This window comes from Myotis lucifugus, unplaced genomic scaffold, assembly GCF_000147115.1.
Source record: "Myotis lucifugus unplaced genomic scaffold, Myoluc2.0 scaffold_91, whole genome shotgun sequence".
In the NCBI taxonomy this organism is placed as follows: Eukaryota; Metazoa; Chordata; class Mammalia; order Chiroptera; family Vespertilionidae; genus Myotis; species Myotis lucifugus.
The window spans coordinates 3,513,300-3,533,599 of NW_005871139.1; the positions used below are offsets into that span (position 1 = coordinate 3,513,300).

Below are 20,300 nucleotides of genomic sequence, written 5' to 3' on the forward strand. Positions count from 1 at the left end.
GTGCAGGCGCCGGCCAATGAGGACTGGTCCTAAAGGAGCTTGGGGCGGGACTTCGTTAGAGGGGCGGACTCAGGGTAAAGAGTCTGAAGCGGACCCTGGGAGAGTCAGAAGCGTTTCCGGTGTTAACAGAGCTTCGTGGGCTCCGGAGAGGCGGCTGAGAAGGTACGTTTGAAAGCAGGATTGCGCAAGCCGGGAGTGAAGAAGGGGTTAGCAGTTATTGTCTTAACGACAAAGGGAGTGAGTGGTCTCCATTTTCGGGTAGACTGCACCCCGTGGGAAAAGGCCCCTGCTCTGCGACTGGACTCCGGAAGGCTGGGCGGGGAGGGGGAAGCGAGGAACTGGAACCGCGCTTGCGCTACGATACGGAGCGGGGGAGGGGCGGGGGCAAGTCAGACGGGTTTTGGGGGCGTCTAGCGAAAGCCCCTTTTTAGCTTCTAGTTCTTCCTTCCAGTCTCCGTCCCTCCCTTTCCTCCGCTTAGAGTAGACGCAGGGGCCCCTTGGCCCAGGCCCGTCTGGAATTTAGGGCACGTCCCCCACCCCTTCCTTCCGAGGGGAATGAAAGCGAAACCACACGGGTTTGTGATCGCACCCCGCCCCCCCACAACAACAACGCCCCTGCCCGACGGAATCGCTGCTCTGCTACGGCCATAGCGACCCCTGACCGGGCGCCCTGGGTGAGCGGCAGGGGCCTGGGCGGCCGGCTGCCCTGTCACGGCGGGGCGGGTGATGTCACACTGCCGTGACACGCGCGGCTCCTTAGTTACGTGCGAGCCAACAGCAGGAGCGGGAGGTGTGGGGAGAGCGGGCTTGGCTCGGCTCTCCTGCCCCGCCGGGCAGCCGGCTCTGGTCTGATTGGTTACCTTCGGACAGGTGAGGTGGTTTGGCTTTGTGGAGTCCAGCGCCTTGTGGGCGTCTTTCTCAAAGTCCGATTGGGAAAGGCGGCGTTGGGCGTTGTTGTTTTCTGGGACCTGCTGGCCGGAGCTGTGGTAATAAGTAGGCCGTGGCATTTTTGTGTATTAAGTGTGGAATAATACTACCCTGTGCCAGCCCGGGTTGCATTGCCCACCCCAAAGAAGGACAAAAACCTCTTTGAACTTGAGACTCGGTTCTAGCAATAGTTAACTTGTGAATGTGTAACCTAGTAGAAGAGCTGACTGTGTCTGAAACACAAAGACTTTAAGGTTAAAGGTTAACGGAGAATGGGCTTTTCTAGTTACTTATTGATATTTACTTCTATTTTATCCTTTGAATAGTTCAGGTCAGAGTTTTCTAGTTTCTTATGGCTTCTGTGAACACACCTATTTCTGTAATTATTAGATTTACTCTTCGAAGTTTTCTTATTCCTCTTTGTTGAATTTTGTCCTGGCTTAAGTACTATGTTGACATTTAGGTTCTCTGCCATTTTCCTTCAGTGGGGACAGAATGAATTCTTGAGAAATGCAATCTGTAATTTAGATTCAGAGTTTCCTTCTTAAATTATTCATCTTGTTGTGGAAACATAGCTTAGTACCCACTTTCTTCCCTTCTCTACTGTTGATCTGACTGAAGTCTTACTCTCCTAAATAATAGGAGAGAGAAAATTAACCTATTTAACCAGCATTTATATATGTATTTGTTGCTATGGATATAGTTCATGCTTATTGTAGAAAGGCGAAAAAATACAGAAAAATGTCATAGGAATCAGCACATGTTAATTTTTGAAAAAAAAAGATTTCTCTTGATGTATGCCTGGAACTGCCTTAATGAACACTTGCTTTTCTACTGTAGGGTGTCATAGTGTAAAGAGTACCAGCCTTGAGAGGTCTGATGTTGGTCAAGTCAATACTACTGTCTGTTTAGTACTTTACAGTTATTTCACACAGATTTGCTTATTGGCTTTCAATAAGCTTGGTAGAGTACGTATTAATTATCCTTATCTTACAGATGAGAAAGCCTAGAGGACCATAGGTGAAATGATTTTCCCAAAGTTACTTGGTAGAAAATGGCAGGGCTTGTGACTCCAAATCCAATGCTTGTGCCTCTTTGAAACTTTTGTTTTAATCTTTAAAGTGGGACTAATTATTCTTTCCCTTCCCTCATGCATTGGTGTGAAGATCAAAGGGGATAATGTATATAAAAGCACTTCGAAAGTGGTGTAATTTTATATAAATGTATTCAGTGGTATTATTATAGACGGCACTACTGCTGGCCTGAAGAGTTTCACTTTATTTCATAAACTATCCCAAGAGTATTAATCTCCTCTGAGAAAACACTGAATATCCTCTTGACGCTCAATCTTCTAAATTATCCTTTGCTACTTTAATTTGGCTGTAGAAGCCTAGTAGAAGTGTCTTCCACTCAAATGTTTTGTTACCCCAGAATTTCTAATCAAATTTCACGGAGTAGTTGTAATGCACATTTTTGTTTCCCAAAGACAATGTTTAAACTAAGGAGAGAAAGACAGTAGAGGTTGGCTTTTAGGACAACTTGAGTGACCATTCAAGGTAGGTCTCCCTCTGTGCCAGCTGGGGAATGTCGATTTGAGATTATAACATTCTTGTTCAGATAATGGGTCTAGGTTTGCTCTGGAGACTCCTGGTTGTGCTTAAGTGCGGGGGCTAGCTAGCAAGCTGATTCATATGCAAGCTCAGCTCTGAAGGTGCTTAAAACCAAATGTATGAGAGAAGTTTTGGTACAATTCATGGAATCCAAAACACTTGAAAAAAGAGCTTCAAGGTGAGGATGGAGTGGATGTGCTGTTTGTCCTAATTTATGCCTGCTTTCATTTGGACTAAATAGGGTGCTAACGGAAGGGATTGCTGGTTTATATAGGGAGGTGATTATATATGTACGACGGGGGTTGGGAAACATCTGGCCTGAGGGCTGTATAAGGCCCGCAAAATCATTTGGTCTGGCCCTGCCAAGGCATTAGGGGCGAGTTAATTAAATGTTTGACCAATTATAAGCAGGATAACTTTTAAGTTGATAATTTTGTATGGCCCTCGATGTTATAAGTTTGCAAATGACCCTTGGCAGAAAAATTTCCCACCCCTGATTAGGACATTGGGGCCTTATGATTTAGTGTCTGTCAAACAGTTGTGGTTATAGAGGTGATTCAGTAGTGTCACAATTTGCTACAAGAAATAATTTCCTGAAGGCAGTGGACATTCCATCTCTAGGTACTGGTTTGGTTTTGAGCCAGTCCCCTAGAGAGACAGGATTCAGTGCTGGCTAATCCAGAGATTTGGGCCCAAATTAAGGGGCAGGGGCTGGGACATTTAGGTCACAATTATCAAGCTAATGACCATTTACTTCATCAAAATCCCTACCACATCAGATTATCACTTAGTGGTTATTAGGGTCTCAAAATGCTTGTGACTCAGTAGGACAGGAGGTACAGTGTAAATGTAACAGAAGAGGGGCATGGCATTTATTATTTTTTTTAATCCTCACTTGAGGATATTTTTTTCCATTGCTTTTCAGAGAGAGTAGAAGGGAGGGAGGGGGAGAAAGAGAAAGAGAAAAACATCAATGTGAGACACACATCAACTGGTTGTCTCCCACATGAGCCCCGACCAGGAATGGGGAGCAAATTTGCAATCCAGGTATGTGCCCTTGACCAGGATTTGAACCCGAGATCCTTTGGTGGGAGGGCCAATGCTCTAACGACTGAGCACACCGGCCAGGGCGAGGGGCATGGCCTTTAAAGAAACGTAATTTTAATCAGTAATAAGATTTGTCAAGTTTCTTTAAATTTCAGTTTATAATTTTCTTAAATACCCACCCCCCAATTAAATTTTTCATTTGGGTAAATATTAAGCCTTCAGGATATAGTTAACTGTGAGTTAACGGTTGAATAATATTTTTTAAAAGTAATTTGCAGGGCATATATAAATTAGGCTTGTGATAAATGTCTTCTAAAACTAGACTTTTACAAGGGATAAGCATACACTGAGGACTTGAGAGTAATGATTATTTACACTAGTAACAATAATGGTTAATATACTGAGCCAATCTTATGTATGAAACACTATTCTAAGCACTTTGTATTATCTCATTTAATCCTCAACCCTATGAAGTAGGTAATATTATATATTACTCTTTTACAAATGAGAAAACTGAAGCACAAGATTAAGCCCCAGAAATTTGTTGCATGTCATACAGCTAAGGAAAGAACAGCAGGTCATACTTTTAACCACTATGTTAAGGACATGGTTATACAGATTCTGAAAACTATTCAATAGGAAGAATTACTGAAAAATTAACAGATCCATCTCCTTTTTTAAAAATTTTACCACATGGGATTTTTAAATTTTCTCTTTTAAGTATCAATTTGATCCCTTCTGAATGTGTAGGAACAGAATGAAGAACTATAATTCACAGTCTACATTTTTAATTAAATCTGACTTGCTGGCTTAATGTTGTTAAATTGTATACACTGGGGCAGCTGCTGTTCTTGGCTTCAGCAGTAAGCAGGCTTTTATTTTTCAAAGGCAGGGATTGTTTCTTTTAATGCATATAAATGCATGATTGTTTCTGTTTTGCATAGCTTTTGGTCATGTTTTATTCATATGCACTGTACTTAATAGGTGTTGGAATAGATTTCAGAGAATTTTATTTTAATTTTTTATTTATTGATTGAAGCGAGAGCCAGAGGGAAGGAGAGGGATGGAGGGAGGGAGGGAAATTTGTTGTTCTACTTATTTATGCATTCATTGGTTGATTCTAGTATGTACCCTGACCAGGAATCAAACCCAAAACCTTGGTGTATAGGGACAATGCTCTAACCAACTGAGTTACCTGGCCAAGGCAAAGAATTTTTTAAATTTAAGGCCTGGCACTTAATATTAATAGTCTTCATTTTAGGACAAGGGTAAGGAAAGGAAGATACCTAGAACAAAACAATGGATTTAACTAGACATAGATGTTCATTGATAAGAATGTCTGTCTCCTCATAGTTGTTAAAGCTCAGAATTGCAGTAGGGTAGAATTGTTCATTAAAGACCTATCTTTTATATCTGAAGAATATCCTTCCTTCAGGGTTTAATAGACCAAGTTAGATGGGTTGGTGAGTATACACTTTTGTTACCTGTACATATTTCTTGCATTTGTGTTTCGTTTCTTGGTTAAAGCCGTGTTAAATAGGAGGGATTTTGAAGGGAGAAGCCCTTTGTTTTCCTTGCTTTGTTTTAATAAGCAATATATTCTTTGCTTGGGGGGGTGGTGGTGGTTAATAATGTCTCCTCCTGCCTGCCCCTGCTGCTTTTTCCTCCCCAAGCAAAAACAGATCACAGAATACCTAACTCAAAACAATGTTTTTACTTGTTTTTCTTTCTTGGTAAAGCTATGCACTGAGTTTTTTGTTTTGCTTTTTGGGTGATTCTGGCAGAGGAGGCACTGAATGGTGACCCTTCTAACAGTTTTAGTATTATGTGCATGACGCATTTTGAAGATTCTGACAAGTTTGGGGATTCCTGCTCTTGTAAGCTTGAAGGCTTAAAATGAGGCTCTGAACCAAATTAAAGGAATTTGGTTGTGATTAACACCTGAATATTTACTTGTGTACAAATGTAAAACAGGCAAATTTCCCATGAGCCCAGGAGGCACTGTCCTCATTGTATTCTGTGTAAATAATCCCACTTCCTTATTTCATAATGAGTTGAATATAAAATGGATAGTGGAAGAAAGGATCTAATTTCTAGATTTCTATACAAGTTGGGATTTGGAGTAAGGCAGACCAATGCTGGTGTCAATTTTGTAATGGGCTTAGATGTGTGTTGAGACTGCTGTATTAAAGAACTTTTGAGCAACATAGAATGTACTTTTTTTATTTATTGCGGTAAAATATACATAACAAAATTTACCTTTTTAATATATATATTTTTAAACAAAGATTTTCATTTAACTGTGGAGGCCCCTCTGGATGTTAGCTGAGTTACTTGGTTAATGGTTTTGAATACTCAAGCTCTCTTTTGGTGTGGGAGCTGTTACTTTTGAGTTTTGAACGCAATTTAATCTTGTTTAGCTGAGTTTGTTTATTGACCTTTAAAATGTAGATATCTTTTCTGTATAGCTTCTGACCCTCACAACCTTGGATGATTTTGGTTTTTCCATCAGCAGTTGTAAGAGAGCCCTGAAAAGAGGCAGTCAGTGCCCCCTGGGAAGTGTCAGAGTGAACTGGGACAGAGGAGTTTCTGCCATTCTCTCCTCCTAAGTTTCCACTCAGTGGGGTCTGGTTACAGAGTGTTGCCCCTTTCTGGCTAACAATCCCCTGGATATTTGAGTATTTATCCCCCCACCTCCTCCTTTTTTAACTCGAAATTGGAAGCAAGAGATGCTTTATCGTTGTTGTGAATGCTATTGAGAAACTTGGCTCGGAAGGTTGCTTCAGTACTGTTGCAAGTTCTGTCTAGGGATGTCATTAGGGGTGTTAATGGAAGCTTTAAACAAAGACACTTTCCAGGTGCTGGATTCTGCCATCCTGTAAGTGTGCTCTCTAGAGAATGTATTATTCATCATGGTTATGGAAGGCGTGGTTGGCAGTGCAACAGCCTGCAATAATTGCACCATCTAGATCAAGAAGACCGGAGCCCTGAGACTTAGAGATGAGAGCAACAGCTTTAGTAGGTTCTGCAGCTTCTCACTGTATCCATCCTTAAGAACAGAACAAAAGAATTGAGGTGAGTAGGGATGGTAAGAAAGGAAAGAAGAAATTAGAAAGCAAGCCAGCCATTTTAATTGTTTCATTTGTGGGAGAGCCTCAGGAAACAAGTGGTAATGATGCTTTTGAATTCTAAGAATGGCATCTTTCCACTGGCCCAGGATTCCTCAGAAAATTGGTTTGCGGAATTTTATTGCGCAGATGAATTTTGCTGAGTATCGGGTTAAGTGCTGATTAGAATGGGTGTGAGTAGTTGGCCTGTCTTTCAAACAACTTACCTTTTCTGTTTTAGTCGTGCGGCCCCCCCCCCCTTTTTTGGTAAATTTGAAAGGGATGGTTATGGGTCTAATAAGAATCTGGAAGATTTATATTTGGAGAGTTGAAAGCTCTTGATTAGATTTTTAGTTCTATAGATCGGGCATGTTTATTTAGGGTTGCATGTGAGATAGAGGAGGGAACAAAGCTTAAGAGCCTGACTTTATGGTATTGATGTATAATGTGACCTGGGTATAGTTTAGTTTGCGGGGGGGGGGCAGGGGGGGATGCCCTTTGGACTCTGGCCAGTGTGGCTCAGTTGGTTAGAGCGTAGTTACGTATGCCAAAGTTTCGGGTTTGATCTCTGGTCAGGATACATACAAGAAGCAACCAATGAATGCATAAATAACTGGAACAACAAATTGATATCTCTCTCTCTCCTTCTCCCTCTCCCCCCTTTTCTCTCCCTTCCCCTCTCTCTAAAATCAATCACTCAGTCAATAAAAATGCCCTCTGGGACAGTTGGCAAGATCTGAATAAGGTCTGTAGATCAGATAATAGAATTGCTTCAGTGTTAATTTTCTGATTTTGATCTTCACTTTTAGGATGTACACACTGAAATATTTTGAGGTAAAGGGGAATTGTGTCTGCATGGCAAAAAAATATATATATATGTATATATATATATATGTATATATATACACACACACACACACACACACACACACACTTTAGAGGGAGAGATAGAAACATAGATCAGCTGCCTCCTGCACACACCCCCACCAGGGACCAGCCCACAACTGAGCATGTGTTTTGACCAGGAATCGAACCAGTAACCTCTTTGGTGCATGGGACAATGCTCAATTCACTGAGCCACATTGGCCGGGCTGTCTGTGTCTGTCTGTCTGTCTGTCTGTCTGTCTCTCTCTCTCTCTCTCTCTATATATATATATATATATATATATATATATATATATATATATTCTAGATATTGCTAAGTGTAGAGAGACAATAAAGCAAATATGGTGAAATAGTAACATTTAGTCTGGGTGAAGGGTATGTTAAAAATCCTTTTTGCACAAATTTCTTTTTTATGGAGGTAAGAACTTTACTCTTTTTAAAATTGTGAATCACTTTTTAGTTCAGTTCTAAAATGCATTAGGTAGTAAGAAAACTGAAACACCAGTCAGAAAGAATGTATGCACCCCTGTGTTCATAGCAGCACAATTTACAATAGCGAAGATCTGGAAACAGCCCAAGTGCCCATTAGTAGATGAGTGGATAAAAAAGCTGTGGTACATTTACACCATGCAGCAGTAAAAAAGACGGATCTTTTACCCTTTGAGATAGCATAGAGCAGTGGTTCTCAACCTTCCTAATGCCGCGACCCTTTAATACAGTTCCTCATGTTGTGGTGACCCCCAACCATAAAATTATTTTCGTTGCTACTTCATAACTGTAATTTTGCTACTGTTATGAATCGTAATGTGAATATCTGATATGCAGGATGTATTTTCATTGTTACAAATTGAACATTATTAAAGCATAGTGATTAATTACAAAAACAATATGTAATTATATATGTGTTTTTCCGATGGTCTTAGGCGACCCCTGTAAAAGGGTTGTTCGACCCCCAAAGGGGTCGCGACCCACAGGTTGAGAACCGCTGGCATAGAGGGACCTGGAGAGTATCATGCTAAGTGAAATAAGTCCATCAGAGAAAGACAAGTATCACATGATCTCACTCATATGTGAATCTAAGTAACAAAATAAACGGATGAACAGAGTGGATCCAGAGACATGGAAGCATGGAACAGAGTGCGGACTCTCGGAGGGAAGGCAGGGGTGATGGGTGGATGGGAAATAGTCAACCAGGTACCTTGTATGCATATATGCAGGGCCCATGGCCACAGACAATGGAGTGGTGAGCGCCTGGGTGGGGGTGGGGGTGAGCTGGAAGGGGGTCAATGGGGGAAAAGTGGGGACATATGTAATACTTTCAACAATAAAGAATTATTAAAATAAATAAACATTAAAAATTAAATGCATTAGGTAGAAAGCTTCTACATGTATATTTTTAAAATGCAAGTCCTAGTGCAGACCTTTATAGTTTTTTTGTTTTGTTTTTTAATCTTTGAGGTTCTATACCTTTGCTGAGGGAATTCTGTAGCATCTTGAAACAATGACATAAAATTGCTTTATGTTCCAGTGACTAGGTTGCTAATTGAGAATTTCTTAAAGAAACAACCTTTTAAATCGCCTTCTGAAAGAATAGAAATAAAATTCTAATAATGAAATACTTTGGGGAGAGGAAGATAGGTTCGTTTCCTCTGTGTCCTTCAAAATGGTTGATTATGGGGGGGTAAATTATGGGAAAAATTAATAACTAAAATTGTTTATTATGATTGCAAATGTATTCTAGAAGGAAATATATAAAAATTAAGATGGTTGTGTTAGAACTGGGGTTTTAAATAGCTTTCATTTTCCAAACTTGTATATTGCTTTTTAAAAAAATATATATTTTTATTGATTTCAGGGAGGAAAAGATGGGGAGAGAGAGAGAATGAGAGGGAGAGAAATATCAGTGATAACAGAATCATTGGTCGGCTGCCTCCTGCACACCCCACATTTGGGAATCGAGCCCGCAACCTGGGCATGTACTCTGACTGGGAATCCAACCGTGACCTCCTGGTTCATAGGTCAACGCTCAACCACTGAGCCATGCCGGCTGGGCTTATGTTGCTTTTTTTTTTATAAGAAAGTTGTTTGTTATTTTGTCTGTACAGGTACCTTTAAAATAATCTTCCTTCCTTTATTCTACAGAGTGGAGACTGTGTCCCACAGACTCGACATCATGAACATATTTGATCGGAAGATCAACTTTGATGCGCTCTTAAAATTTTCCCATATGTAAGTGTTTTGATCTTGCCTACAGTTTCTTTTTTTTTCATATCTTTTTCCCCTCTAGTTTATTAACTTCTGTGTATATATAAACTAACACAGACACTTTACTAGAATCCTGAAGATAAGCACCCGGATTCTAAGGACTGTTGTGTGATCACTAGAAAGCCATTTCGTTATTCTAGTTACAGTACTGATTGTTAATAATTTTGGGTTTGGGGCTCTTCCCCAGCATTTAAGATTCTCTATTAAAAAAAAAAAAAGATTCTCTATTAGTTAACCTATTTTCAAAATATATTTTTTTTAATTGTTATGTAACGTGCACATATTCCCTGGGAAGGGGAAGAGAGGGAACGATTCTTAGCTTAGAGCTGAGCTTGGATTGGTCCCAGAGTGATAGCTGTTATTAACATTCTTTCCCAGAACCCCCTCCACACAGCAGCACCTGAAGAAGGTCTATGCCAGTTTTGCCCTCTGCATGTTTGTGGCGGCTGCGGGGGCCTATGTCCATGTGGTCACTCATTTCATTCAGGTAAGAGCAATAAATTATAATTGAAAGAAACTAGCTCAGCAGAGTGGTCCAAAGCCTGTACCCCTCCTTTATCCTTTTCGGTAGTTTGGCATCTGAACTCAGCCAGAGTCAGCCTGTAAATCAGGACATATGCAGAGCCATTTAAATTTTCTGGCAACTCTGCCTCCAGATACTGAAGTGGTTAGTTAGCTTCGCAAGTCTGAGCGCTGACACTGAGTGATGGTGTTGCTGATATACAAGATCCCTACCCACTGAGTAGAGGCATGATGTGCATGCTGGGATTCTTCTCCACAGTAGCCTTTTTATCTTTTCCTCCTTTTTCCCTCTTTTGCCTGAATGACAGTGGACTACTTAGATACAAAACACTGATTGTACAATTAATTATCAGGAAGGGCAGGGTTGAGACCTTTAAGAATTTGACCCATTTTACTCTCTGATACACTTATATCTGCACGTTTGAGTGAAAAATGCTTCAATAATTCATTTTCCTGTGTTGAGGGAGAGTTTGGGTTTGATCAGCAGGGATAGAAGGGGGACAATTGAGAAATAATAAGTAAGTTTAAAGTTCTCACTAGCCACGACTTGTTGCTTTTAGTGTAAATACAAGGATGTGCCTGTGTTGGCATTGGCACTGCTGAGAACTATCCCACACTCAGATATTTCCTTGCAGGGGCCGTGTGAAAAATTATTCTAGATACTCAAAGGACAGGAATTTGATCCCTTGAATTTAGACTAAAACATAATCTACCTCTTAGGCAAGAGTGGCCCTTTTAAGTAATGTAAAATAAAGTCATCCTCATTATCCATGGATTTCATATTTGCAAATATACCTACTCACTAAAATTTATTTGTAAGCCTAAAATCAGTATTTTTTCAGACATTTGCAATCATATCCAGAGCAGCAAAACGTTTGAGTTGCCCATCACATCCATGTTCCAGCTGAGGTTGAACCAGGCAACACACTACCTTATTTCAAGCTCTCAAGCTGTAAACAATAGTCCGTTTCACGGTCTATTTAGTGCGACATTTCTTTTTTCATTTTTGTGCTTTTTGTTGATAACTTTGCTGTTTAAAATGGCTCCAAGCATAGTGCTACAGTGCTCTTACTGTTCCTAATTGCAAGAAGACTATGTGCCTTATGGAGAAAACGTGTGTTAGATAAGCTTTGTTCAGGCATGAGTTACAGTGCCGTGACTGTGAGCTCAATGTTAATGAACAAGCAATATATATCAAAGTGCCTTCAAACAGAAAACACACATAAAACAAGGTTATGTATTGATCAATTGATGAAAATGTGATTGGTGGCTCCCAAGGACCTAACCTTTTATTTCCCACAGGAGCAATTGTTGAGTATTCACTAATTCATTGTTCATAGTGAGTTTACAGAACATAACTACTGTGGAAGAAAGGAAGTATACTTTTAAAGGAAGAAAGGAACTTCAGTGCCTACATACATCCTTAATGATTTCTCTCTTTTTAAGTGCCAAAAAAATTTTTTTCTTAGAAAACTAAGGCATGTTTATTGTAGAGAATTTGGATAACAGACTAATGATAAGTAAATGTAAAACTATAATCCTATCACCCAGAAATAACTACATGCTCTTTATGTTTTGCTACTTTTTATTGTTGTTAATCCTCACTGGAGGACATTTTTAGAGAGAATAGAAGGAGGAGGGAGGGAGGAGGAGAGAGAGGCAGGGAGACATACTAGTAAAGACATCAGTGTGAAAGAGACATCTATTGGTGCCTCCCGCACTCGCCCCAACAGGCCAGGGAGAGAACTTGCAACCCAGGTACCTGCCCTTGTGCCCTTGACCAGGAATCGAGCCTGCAACCCTTCTGTGATTGGGTGGGGATGCTCTAACCACTGAACCAGGGCAGTTTGGGTACTTTTTTGATACTTACGCTTTGTCTCAGTCCTTTTAGGTTGCTATAGCAGAATACCATAGACTGAGTGGCTTAAACAACAAACAGTTCTTGTAGTTTTTTAAGCTGCAAAGTCCAAGGCAAAGCTCCAGCTGTTGTGTTGTGTGGTGAGGGCCTACTTCCTGGTTCATAATCGGCCATCTTCTCGCTGTGTCCCCACATGGCAGAAGGGATAAGGGAGCTCTCAGGGTTCCTTTTTATAATGGCACTAATCCCCTTCATGAAGGCTCCACCCGTATGGCCTAATCATCTTTCAAAGACCCTATTTCTAAATATCACATTGGGGGTTAGAATTTAAACATGAATTTGAGGTGGGGGACACATTCCGTTTATAACACCCTCTCTCAGTCTCTTTTCTCTGTATGTGTACACGTATTTGTGTTTTAAAGTGATCAAAAAGGGTCATTTCTACTTGTTCTACAGATTGGAATGTGCTTCTAGCACTTGTCACTTTGATTCATTTTTTCCTCTTTCTTGGGCAAGACTCATAGTTGGACTAGGATTGTTGTGGTTGATGGACTACCCAGGTCAGAAAAGCCTCCAGCATCCACCACGGTCCTAACCCTGTCCTTTAAGTCTCCTTTTTATCCCCCATGCCTGTTCCACTGCCTCCAGGTTAGAAGCAAATATTAGGAAGTTGAGATGAATAATTGAATCTAATAAAGTCTGTTGCAAAATAAATTTGATGCTTTCAAGTATTCAATTATGACTCTGGATCTGACAGGCTGGCCTGCTCTCTGCCCTGGGCTCCCTGGGGTTGATGATTTGGCTGATGACAACACCTCATAGCCATGAAACTGAGCAAAAAAGACTGGGACTTCTTGCTGGATTTGCTTTCCTTACAGGTATGTATGTTACAGGATTGGTCTAATTTTGGGGTTTGGGGGGTGGAGACTGTATATTTTAGTATCTCTTTAGACCAGGGTCCGAGACTTGTATTTATTCTGATTCATTCCAACTGGTACACTTACTATCCACCTTTATATTTGAATGTATTTTGCCTTGTGCTGCTTTCTTATTTCATGTAGGTGCATCTTGCTTCCCCATCCAGAGGGTAAGCTATTTGTGACTAGTGACTGATGTCTATTTTTATATCCAAAAATAAGCATTTGTGTGCTTGAATGAATGAGGTTTAAGAGCTTAGGTAGCATAACTTGTTAATGATAGACATGGGATTAAACAAGGCCCAAGAATCTTAGTTGGACTCATACTGGCAACTTTCATAGAAGCATCCATCTATTCTGAACCTTGCAGACAATTAAAGCCATACATTGAGAACCATCACACAGGGCCCTTTGCTGATCTCATGAAACGAATTAAAAGCACAGCACTTCTGGAATTATCATTAAGAGAAACCAGACTAAAGCTACACAGTAAAAATACTTGCAAAGCAGCATTTGAGTTAGTACAACTTGTTCTGAGTGAGTCTAATCTATACCATGTTGAAGAAATTGTAGAAAGGCAGGGATTTAGAGATTAAGATTTTTAGATGACGGAAACTAGTTTTTAAACGCATTTTGGAGTGGAATCAGAAGAAAGAAGAGTAGCCAAAGTAGAGGCAATGTCGGAGCTAAACAGGCTGCTGCTGTGTCCTCCTGTTGGCACATGTCACCTGCAGAACTGGTCTGGCCTTTTTTGCTACAAAGAGAGTCAGTCCTGGATGACTACAAGGTTGCTGGCTACAAGGCTCTGCTTTACTCTTAGTCCTTTTTTTCTAATCTAATTCCTGATCTGGCCCACATTACAGGCCCACCTCACTCCTCTTCAGAGTTCTGCAGCCTTTATGATGTAGCTCAAAAATGTTTGACATCCTATTTCATTTTCCTAATCTCTGTTCCTCCTGGGTATCATCAACGATTTTCAGCTAAGAGGACAATTTTGCAGCTCTGTATAAATAAATAACTTGGTCAAGTTTAAGTTCTCTTGGAAACAAGGAAAATGGAGAGATTTAATTACTTTAGTCCACATGTTTTGTCTGTTTTTAGGAGAATGGGCATGCTTATGCTATTTAATGACAAGCTTTTGGATGAGGGTCCTCTTCAAGAATTGATGGTAGTGCCCTAGCTGGTTTGGCTCAGTGGATAGAGCGTTGGCCTGTGGACTGAAGGGTCCCGGGTTTGATTCTGGTCAAGGGCACATGCCTGGGTTGTGGGCTTGGTCAGACATGCAAGAGGCAGCCAATCAATGATTCCCTCTCATCGTTGATGTTTCTATCTCTTTCTTCCTCTCCCTTCCTCTCTGAAATCAAAAATATTTTAAAAAGAAAAGAAAGAATTGATGGTAGTAATGTGCTCTGGACTTTTTTGTTTTCTAGGGGTTGGCCTGGGCCCTGCTCTGGAGTTTTGCATTGCCATCAACCCCAGGTAACTATTTTGATAGTGTCTTCTTATTTCTACTTTTGTAATGTACCTTCTAAATATAAACTGTATTCCTATAGCCCTCAATCTAATGGTCTTTTCCTTAATAGCATCATTCCCACTGCCTTCATGGGCACAGCAATGATATTCACCTGCTTCACCCTGAGTGCACTCTATGCCAGACGCCGTAGTTACCTCTTTTTGGGAGGTAAGTATGGATTGGAAAACGGAGAGGGTCTCCACTCTAGCTAGGATTCTTGCTAGATCTATTTCCCTACCCTCACCCCCAACTTCTTGTGATTATTGGGTTGAAGTAGGAAGCCTTCATTTGGGCAGAAATGTAAGGAATGGCTTTACCTGGATTGCTTTACTTTACTTTGGCTCCTCTCACCATGGCTTTTTGTCATCTCTTATAGGTATATTGATGTCAGCCATGAGCCTGATGCTCTTGTCTTCCCTGGGGAACCTTTTCTTTGGATCCATTTGGCTTTTCCAGGTGAGTCTTTGCATATAACTTTCTAGTGGCTATTTGCCTCACACTTTTTCTTGCTTAACCTTAAAGCAAGATAGACCAAGAATCTTCACCTTGTTGGGCAGTGCCCTTGAAGCCTCCCCACTAACTTCCACTAGGATGGAGCCTTCTATGGGTAAAAGTTCAGATTAAACAGGGGTTGCACGTTGCTAAGGAGAAGACAGTTTGCTCAGAGATCATTTCTCTAAGGTCTCTCCAGCCAGCAGCTCATTGTTAAAATGATTGACTCTCTCCCAGTGACCAAAACAATTAGTGCAGAATTGTGCTGACAGAAGTCATGAGGTCTTCGCTATAGGCTTCAGTTCCCATGAATGTCAGTGTCAGTGGATTAGCATTCGATGTTCTTTCAATGGCCACAAGCCAGAAAGAAGTACGGCTTTTTTCCTCCGTGGTGTCTACCAGATGGTAACCTCATCTCATTCTTTTGCTAGGCAAACTTGTATTTGGGGCTGATGGTCATGTGTGGCTTTGTCCTTTTTGATACTCAACTCATTATTGAAAAGGCTGAAAATGGAGATAAAGATTATATCTGGTAAGTATGAAAACTGGTCTTTAACAAGAATGAAGGGTGAGGCAGAATGGAGCAGAAACTATGCTATTTGGCACATTGTTCCAAAACCATGGGTATCCTCCCACTTACACCCCCAAAGCTTGGCCATAGTTTCTTTAAATTCCTGAAAAATGTCAGATTTTAAAAAATTGAACCCCTAATATGTTCGTTTGTTTTTTAAGGAGTTTTTATTTTATTTTTTGTTAATCTTCACCAGGAGATATTTTTCCATTGATTTTTAGAGATAGTGGAAGGGAGGGAGGGAGAGAGAAACATTGATGTGAGAGAGACACATTGATTGGTTGCCTCCTGCACACGCCCAGGCTGTGGTGGAGCCTGCAGCCGGGGTAAGTGCCCTTCACCGGAATCAAACCTTTTAATAGAGGAGAAGGAAAGGGACCCTTTACCTTTTATTCTTTATACTTTTGTATTTTTTAAATCTTTAATAATGAGAGTATATACCCATAGTTTTTAAAATATATGTATTTTTTCATGTTGAAATTCTCTCAAAGTTAGTGGTAGTTCAGGGTTTAGAGTTAGGCCTAAATTTCTTTTTTTTCTGTTACATGGCGTCATTGAGTTGAAAGGATTTCTGACAGTTTTACTTCCTTTGTTGGTGGAAGTACTCGTGGGTGGGGGTTTTGTGTTTTGTATCTTTGTGTAAAGGAAAGTGGAAGTGCAGTTTGTGATCTGGTTCTCTTTCAGGCACTGTGTTGACCTCTTCTTAGACTTCGTTACTCTCTTCAGAAAACTCATGATGATCCTGGCTATGAACGAGAAGGTCAGTCAGCCCACTACCCGAAGATGAGAGAATAGCTCCTGAGCTCAGTATCTGTGTGTACTTGGAATTTGAAAACTAACTTACAACTGTGTAGGTCCAGGGTTATATAATGCAGGCCATTGAGTAAGAGGTAAACCTGAAGTCTTTAGCTAGTGGAGCCAAAGGAACAAGTAAAAACAGTCCTTTAAAAAAATAAAATAAAAAGCACAAACTAATCCTAGTATCAAAGTGAAAAGAGCTTCAGTGGTAGCAGTCTATATGAAGAATATAAAGGCTATAAAGATGGTTATGACTCAGAAAAGAATATTGTAGAGCAGTGGTCGGCAAACTGCAGCCCCTTGAGTGTGGCTCTTCCACAAAATACCACATGCGGGCGCGCACGTACAGTGCGATTGAAACTTCATGGCCACACTCAAGGGGCCAAAGAGCCGAATGTGGCTCACGAGCCGCAGTTTGCCAACCACTGTTCTAGAGGATAATATTGGCAACCAGCTTTTGTAATTGTATTTCAGAAGTAGGCCAATTTATCCATTTGTTGGTCTTGGATTTTTTTCCAGAGAAGCATTCTGTCTGTGTCTGGTTAGTCTACTCCAACAGCAGGGGAACAATGAAACCACAAGCTTTTCTTAGAGTTCTTACTGTGGAACAAGACACAGTGCAGTGGTGGTGGAAGCAGGTGACTAGTTGGGTTTGCTGGTTCTTTGGTCTGTGCCACAGTTGGACTGAGCACCAAACAAGTGTCCCAGTTTCAGTCAAAGCAACTCATCTTTCATTTGTTTAATACACTGAGCTTCCACCTAAGATTTACTGAAGAGTTCCCTAGACTAGAATATTTCTGAATGTTGGTTTATACCCAGGATTTATGCTTCCTTCTCAGGCCTAATGGCAAATTGGTGGTCTTGGCCTTGGTCTTGACCTCTTTAGTTCTTTTAGGGTAGACTGCCAGGCTGCAGCCTTCACTGATTGGGATCTGAGCTGTGGTGGTTGTGAGTAGCCAGGAGTGGTTCTGTGGCCCACCTAAGTATTCTTGTGGTGGGAGTAGGAACAATTGCTTGAAGTTTAGTCTTGCTAAGTCTGTCAGCAACTTGGGGGTCCACCAGTGGACCAACTGTTACGCTAAAGAAGCATTTCTCATTTTTATTGTTCTAAGCCCTTCCAGTCCCTAACCAAACGCAGCCAGTATTGGCTCAAAGAGTTTTAGTTTGAATGTCTGATATCAAAAATTAATTGGGTAATTTTTCTCATTTCCAGGACAAGAAGAAAGAGAAGAAGTGAAATGAAATGACCATCCAGCCTTTCCCATTTTGGCTTCCACTCCCTCCGCCCCCTCATTTTCTCTTTGCACACATTACAGGTGGCGTGTTCTGTGATAATGAAAAGCATCAGAAAAGCTTTTGTACTTTGTGGTTTTCTCTATTTTGAAATTTTTGATCAAAAAACTGATTAGCAGAATATAGTTTGGAGTTTGGCTTCATATTCCTGGAGTTCTTCCCCACTCTTTTCTGTCATCCCCATCCCTAGCTTCTTAAGAACCTCCACTTAGGCAGCCAGTCCTCCGTGGTGAGGAGTGGAACCTGCAGAGGGAGACAACTCCAGGAGTCCGCTTTCCGGCTGAGCTGTACCAAGTGGATCTGAACTGTTTGGTAGAGCCACCTCGGCCCTTCCTTCCTCAGCACTGTGGTTGGTGCCCAGTTCCTATGGGACTGGGTGGTGTATTTTCCTTTGGAAGGAAGTTTGCTGGTCCTGTTGTTACTCTGGCTCGTTATATCTGAGCTTCAGTCCACCCCTACAAAGAATGAAGAGCCTCCTCTGGTGGATGCTTTGCCTCTTCTGAGCTGCCCAAATCACTGCTGGTCTGGCACACACACCTGTCTGCCTTGCCATCACAAAAGGAATGCGGATCTCTGTGTTCTCTTTCCTGTCTCTTGTCTGACCCTCAGGGAATCTGCCTGCTTTCCATCCCCAGCTGGGAGGACTTCAGCCCAAAGGAAGACTGTTCGTGTCAGGCACTTATGAAAGGCTGATTATTTATGGCAAGGTAGAGCCTAGAATTCCCAAATTTCCCCTGGCCTTTATTTTATTGGTTATCACCTTAGTTGCTGAGTGGCCTCCACCAGATGGCTGTGATGAAAGATCCCAGGGGAGGAAGGACAGGGGAGGGTAATGGTTGAGCCTCTACTAATCCTGTCAGATAAACCTAGATAAGGGCTTGTTTGGGACAAAATCTCTACTGAGTGATTCTTTGTTCAGATCGACAGAATGGGGCTGTGATGACTTGGGAGGCAGCATTCATAAGGGTTCTTTGGTGCATTTTTGTTATCTCCCACCTGGTAATGTCCTACCTAATTATAGAAGGTGTCAAGCCAGAAATTTTGGCAGGAGATAATGTTTATTCTACGCATGCATTTTAGTTTTTGGCTGTACACCTGTTTCCATAAATCTGCAGTTTTCCTGGCAGGGCCCAGGTGACCAAACCTGCAAGACACCTGATTCCCTGCAGCTTCTTGGTCACAAGTGGAGGGAGGGCAGTGCTAATAGGACGCCAGCTCCTTCCCTGTGGGCTGCGCAGTCAGCTGACACAGATGGACAGGCCTTGGAGCAGTTGTGGCTCTGGCTACTCACAGGGCTTCAGTGTAAGGGGACTGAGCCGTTGAAAGCTTATTGCCAGTAAGACACCATTTTTGGCTCTGCCTGTTCACACCCAGTACAGTTTGACCCAGTGCCTACTGATTTGCAGTGCACCATATTCCTGAGCCATCCCATGAAAAGATTCATTCCCAGGCTGTGTGTATTCCCGGGGTGGCATGCCACCCAGAATGGCTCGCTTCCACGGAGGATGCTGCCCTTTGATTTAGTGCTGCCTCCAGCCTCTGGCTTGAGAACTTACTAAAGGGACTTCCCATTAAACCCCAGTAGCAACTCCATAAATTTGTTGATTCTCTGCTAGGTCTGAGAATGAGTTACATCTCTTGAAGCCAAACTCCACTTCTTGTGCTTTTATGCTTTGGATAAAGGAGTTTTTCTTTAGAAACAGTGCCAAGAATGACAAGATATTTAAAAAATAAAAATAAAAAAAATACTTTTAAAGAAAATGTCTAACAGGTTTTTAAACCAGTAATCACTGTAATTACCACTTTCTTTTCTAGTTCGTTGGTTTTCAGCTCAGGCTGCATTCTCTAACTCATACTGTGAAGACAAAGGTGTTTTTGATCAGAAATATATGAAATCTACATAGTCTTAATTTGTAAAAAAAATAATAATTAAATAAAGAAAATTCCTTAACCTTTCCTGGTGTTAATGTGTTTTAAATTCAAGGCTACAGCTGAACATGGGGTTGGGAGACTTACTGGTGGGAGTTGGTGGGATAAGATTTGCTCTAGGTGTGAATAGAAAGAAAAGGACCCCCACTTAGGCACCCATTCTGTAGCCCCAGCTTGCCACAAAGGTTGGGGATTTTCTCTGTCCAATATAGAGCCCAGGCCTTTTTCTGGCCCTCCCCTTCCCAACCTTTATTGTAGGTGGTTTGTGGTAGCAGCATGTGTAGTTGGTTCCAGTGTACAGCCACATTGGCCAGGCTCTATTCTAGGTGCTAGGAATTATCAGTGAAAAACATCCTTTTCCTCGTTCATATATGAGATTATAAACCAAAGTTTGTGTTACAATCTGGTTATTCCGTTTTGGCATGTTTGCCCTCTGGTTGTCATGCTCATTGTAGCCACAGAGCTTCCTGTTAGGATTTGACTGTTAACTGACTGGTTTGTCCAGGTTACTCCCAGTTGACCTCCTTGGACTCCACATCCCCTATCCCAGCTGAGGTTAGCCACCC

General features: G+C 41.4%; 1 protein-coding gene across 2 annotated transcripts; it reads left to right on the forward strand.

Moving 5' to 3' along the window:
• The first annotated feature begins 33 nt into the window (after positions 1-33).
• Positions 34-19,761, forward strand: TMBIM6 (transmembrane BAX inhibitor motif containing 6). 2 transcript variants are annotated; one of them, XM_023756343.1, is made up of 11 exons: positions 86-162; positions 6,554-6,659; positions 9,719-9,805; positions 10,220-10,328; positions 12,979-13,099; positions 14,569-14,617; positions 14,722-14,819; positions 15,028-15,107; positions 15,575-15,675; positions 16,399-16,474; positions 17,726-19,761. In XM_023756343.1, the coding sequence occupies exons 3-11, from the start codon at positions 9,750-9,752 to the stop codon at positions 17,747-17,749; spliced, it is 714 nt and encodes a 237-aa protein (XP_023612111.1). In that variant the 5' UTR covers positions 86-162; positions 6,554-6,659; positions 9,719-9,749; the 3' UTR covers positions 17,750-19,761. The 2 variants fall into 2 exon arrangements, with proteins under 2 accessions (XP_006091598.2, XP_023612111.1); XM_006091536.3 differs by lacking the exon at positions 6,554-6,659 and having other exon boundaries at positions 34-162.
• The last annotated feature ends 539 nt before the right edge of the window (positions 19,762-20,300 follow it).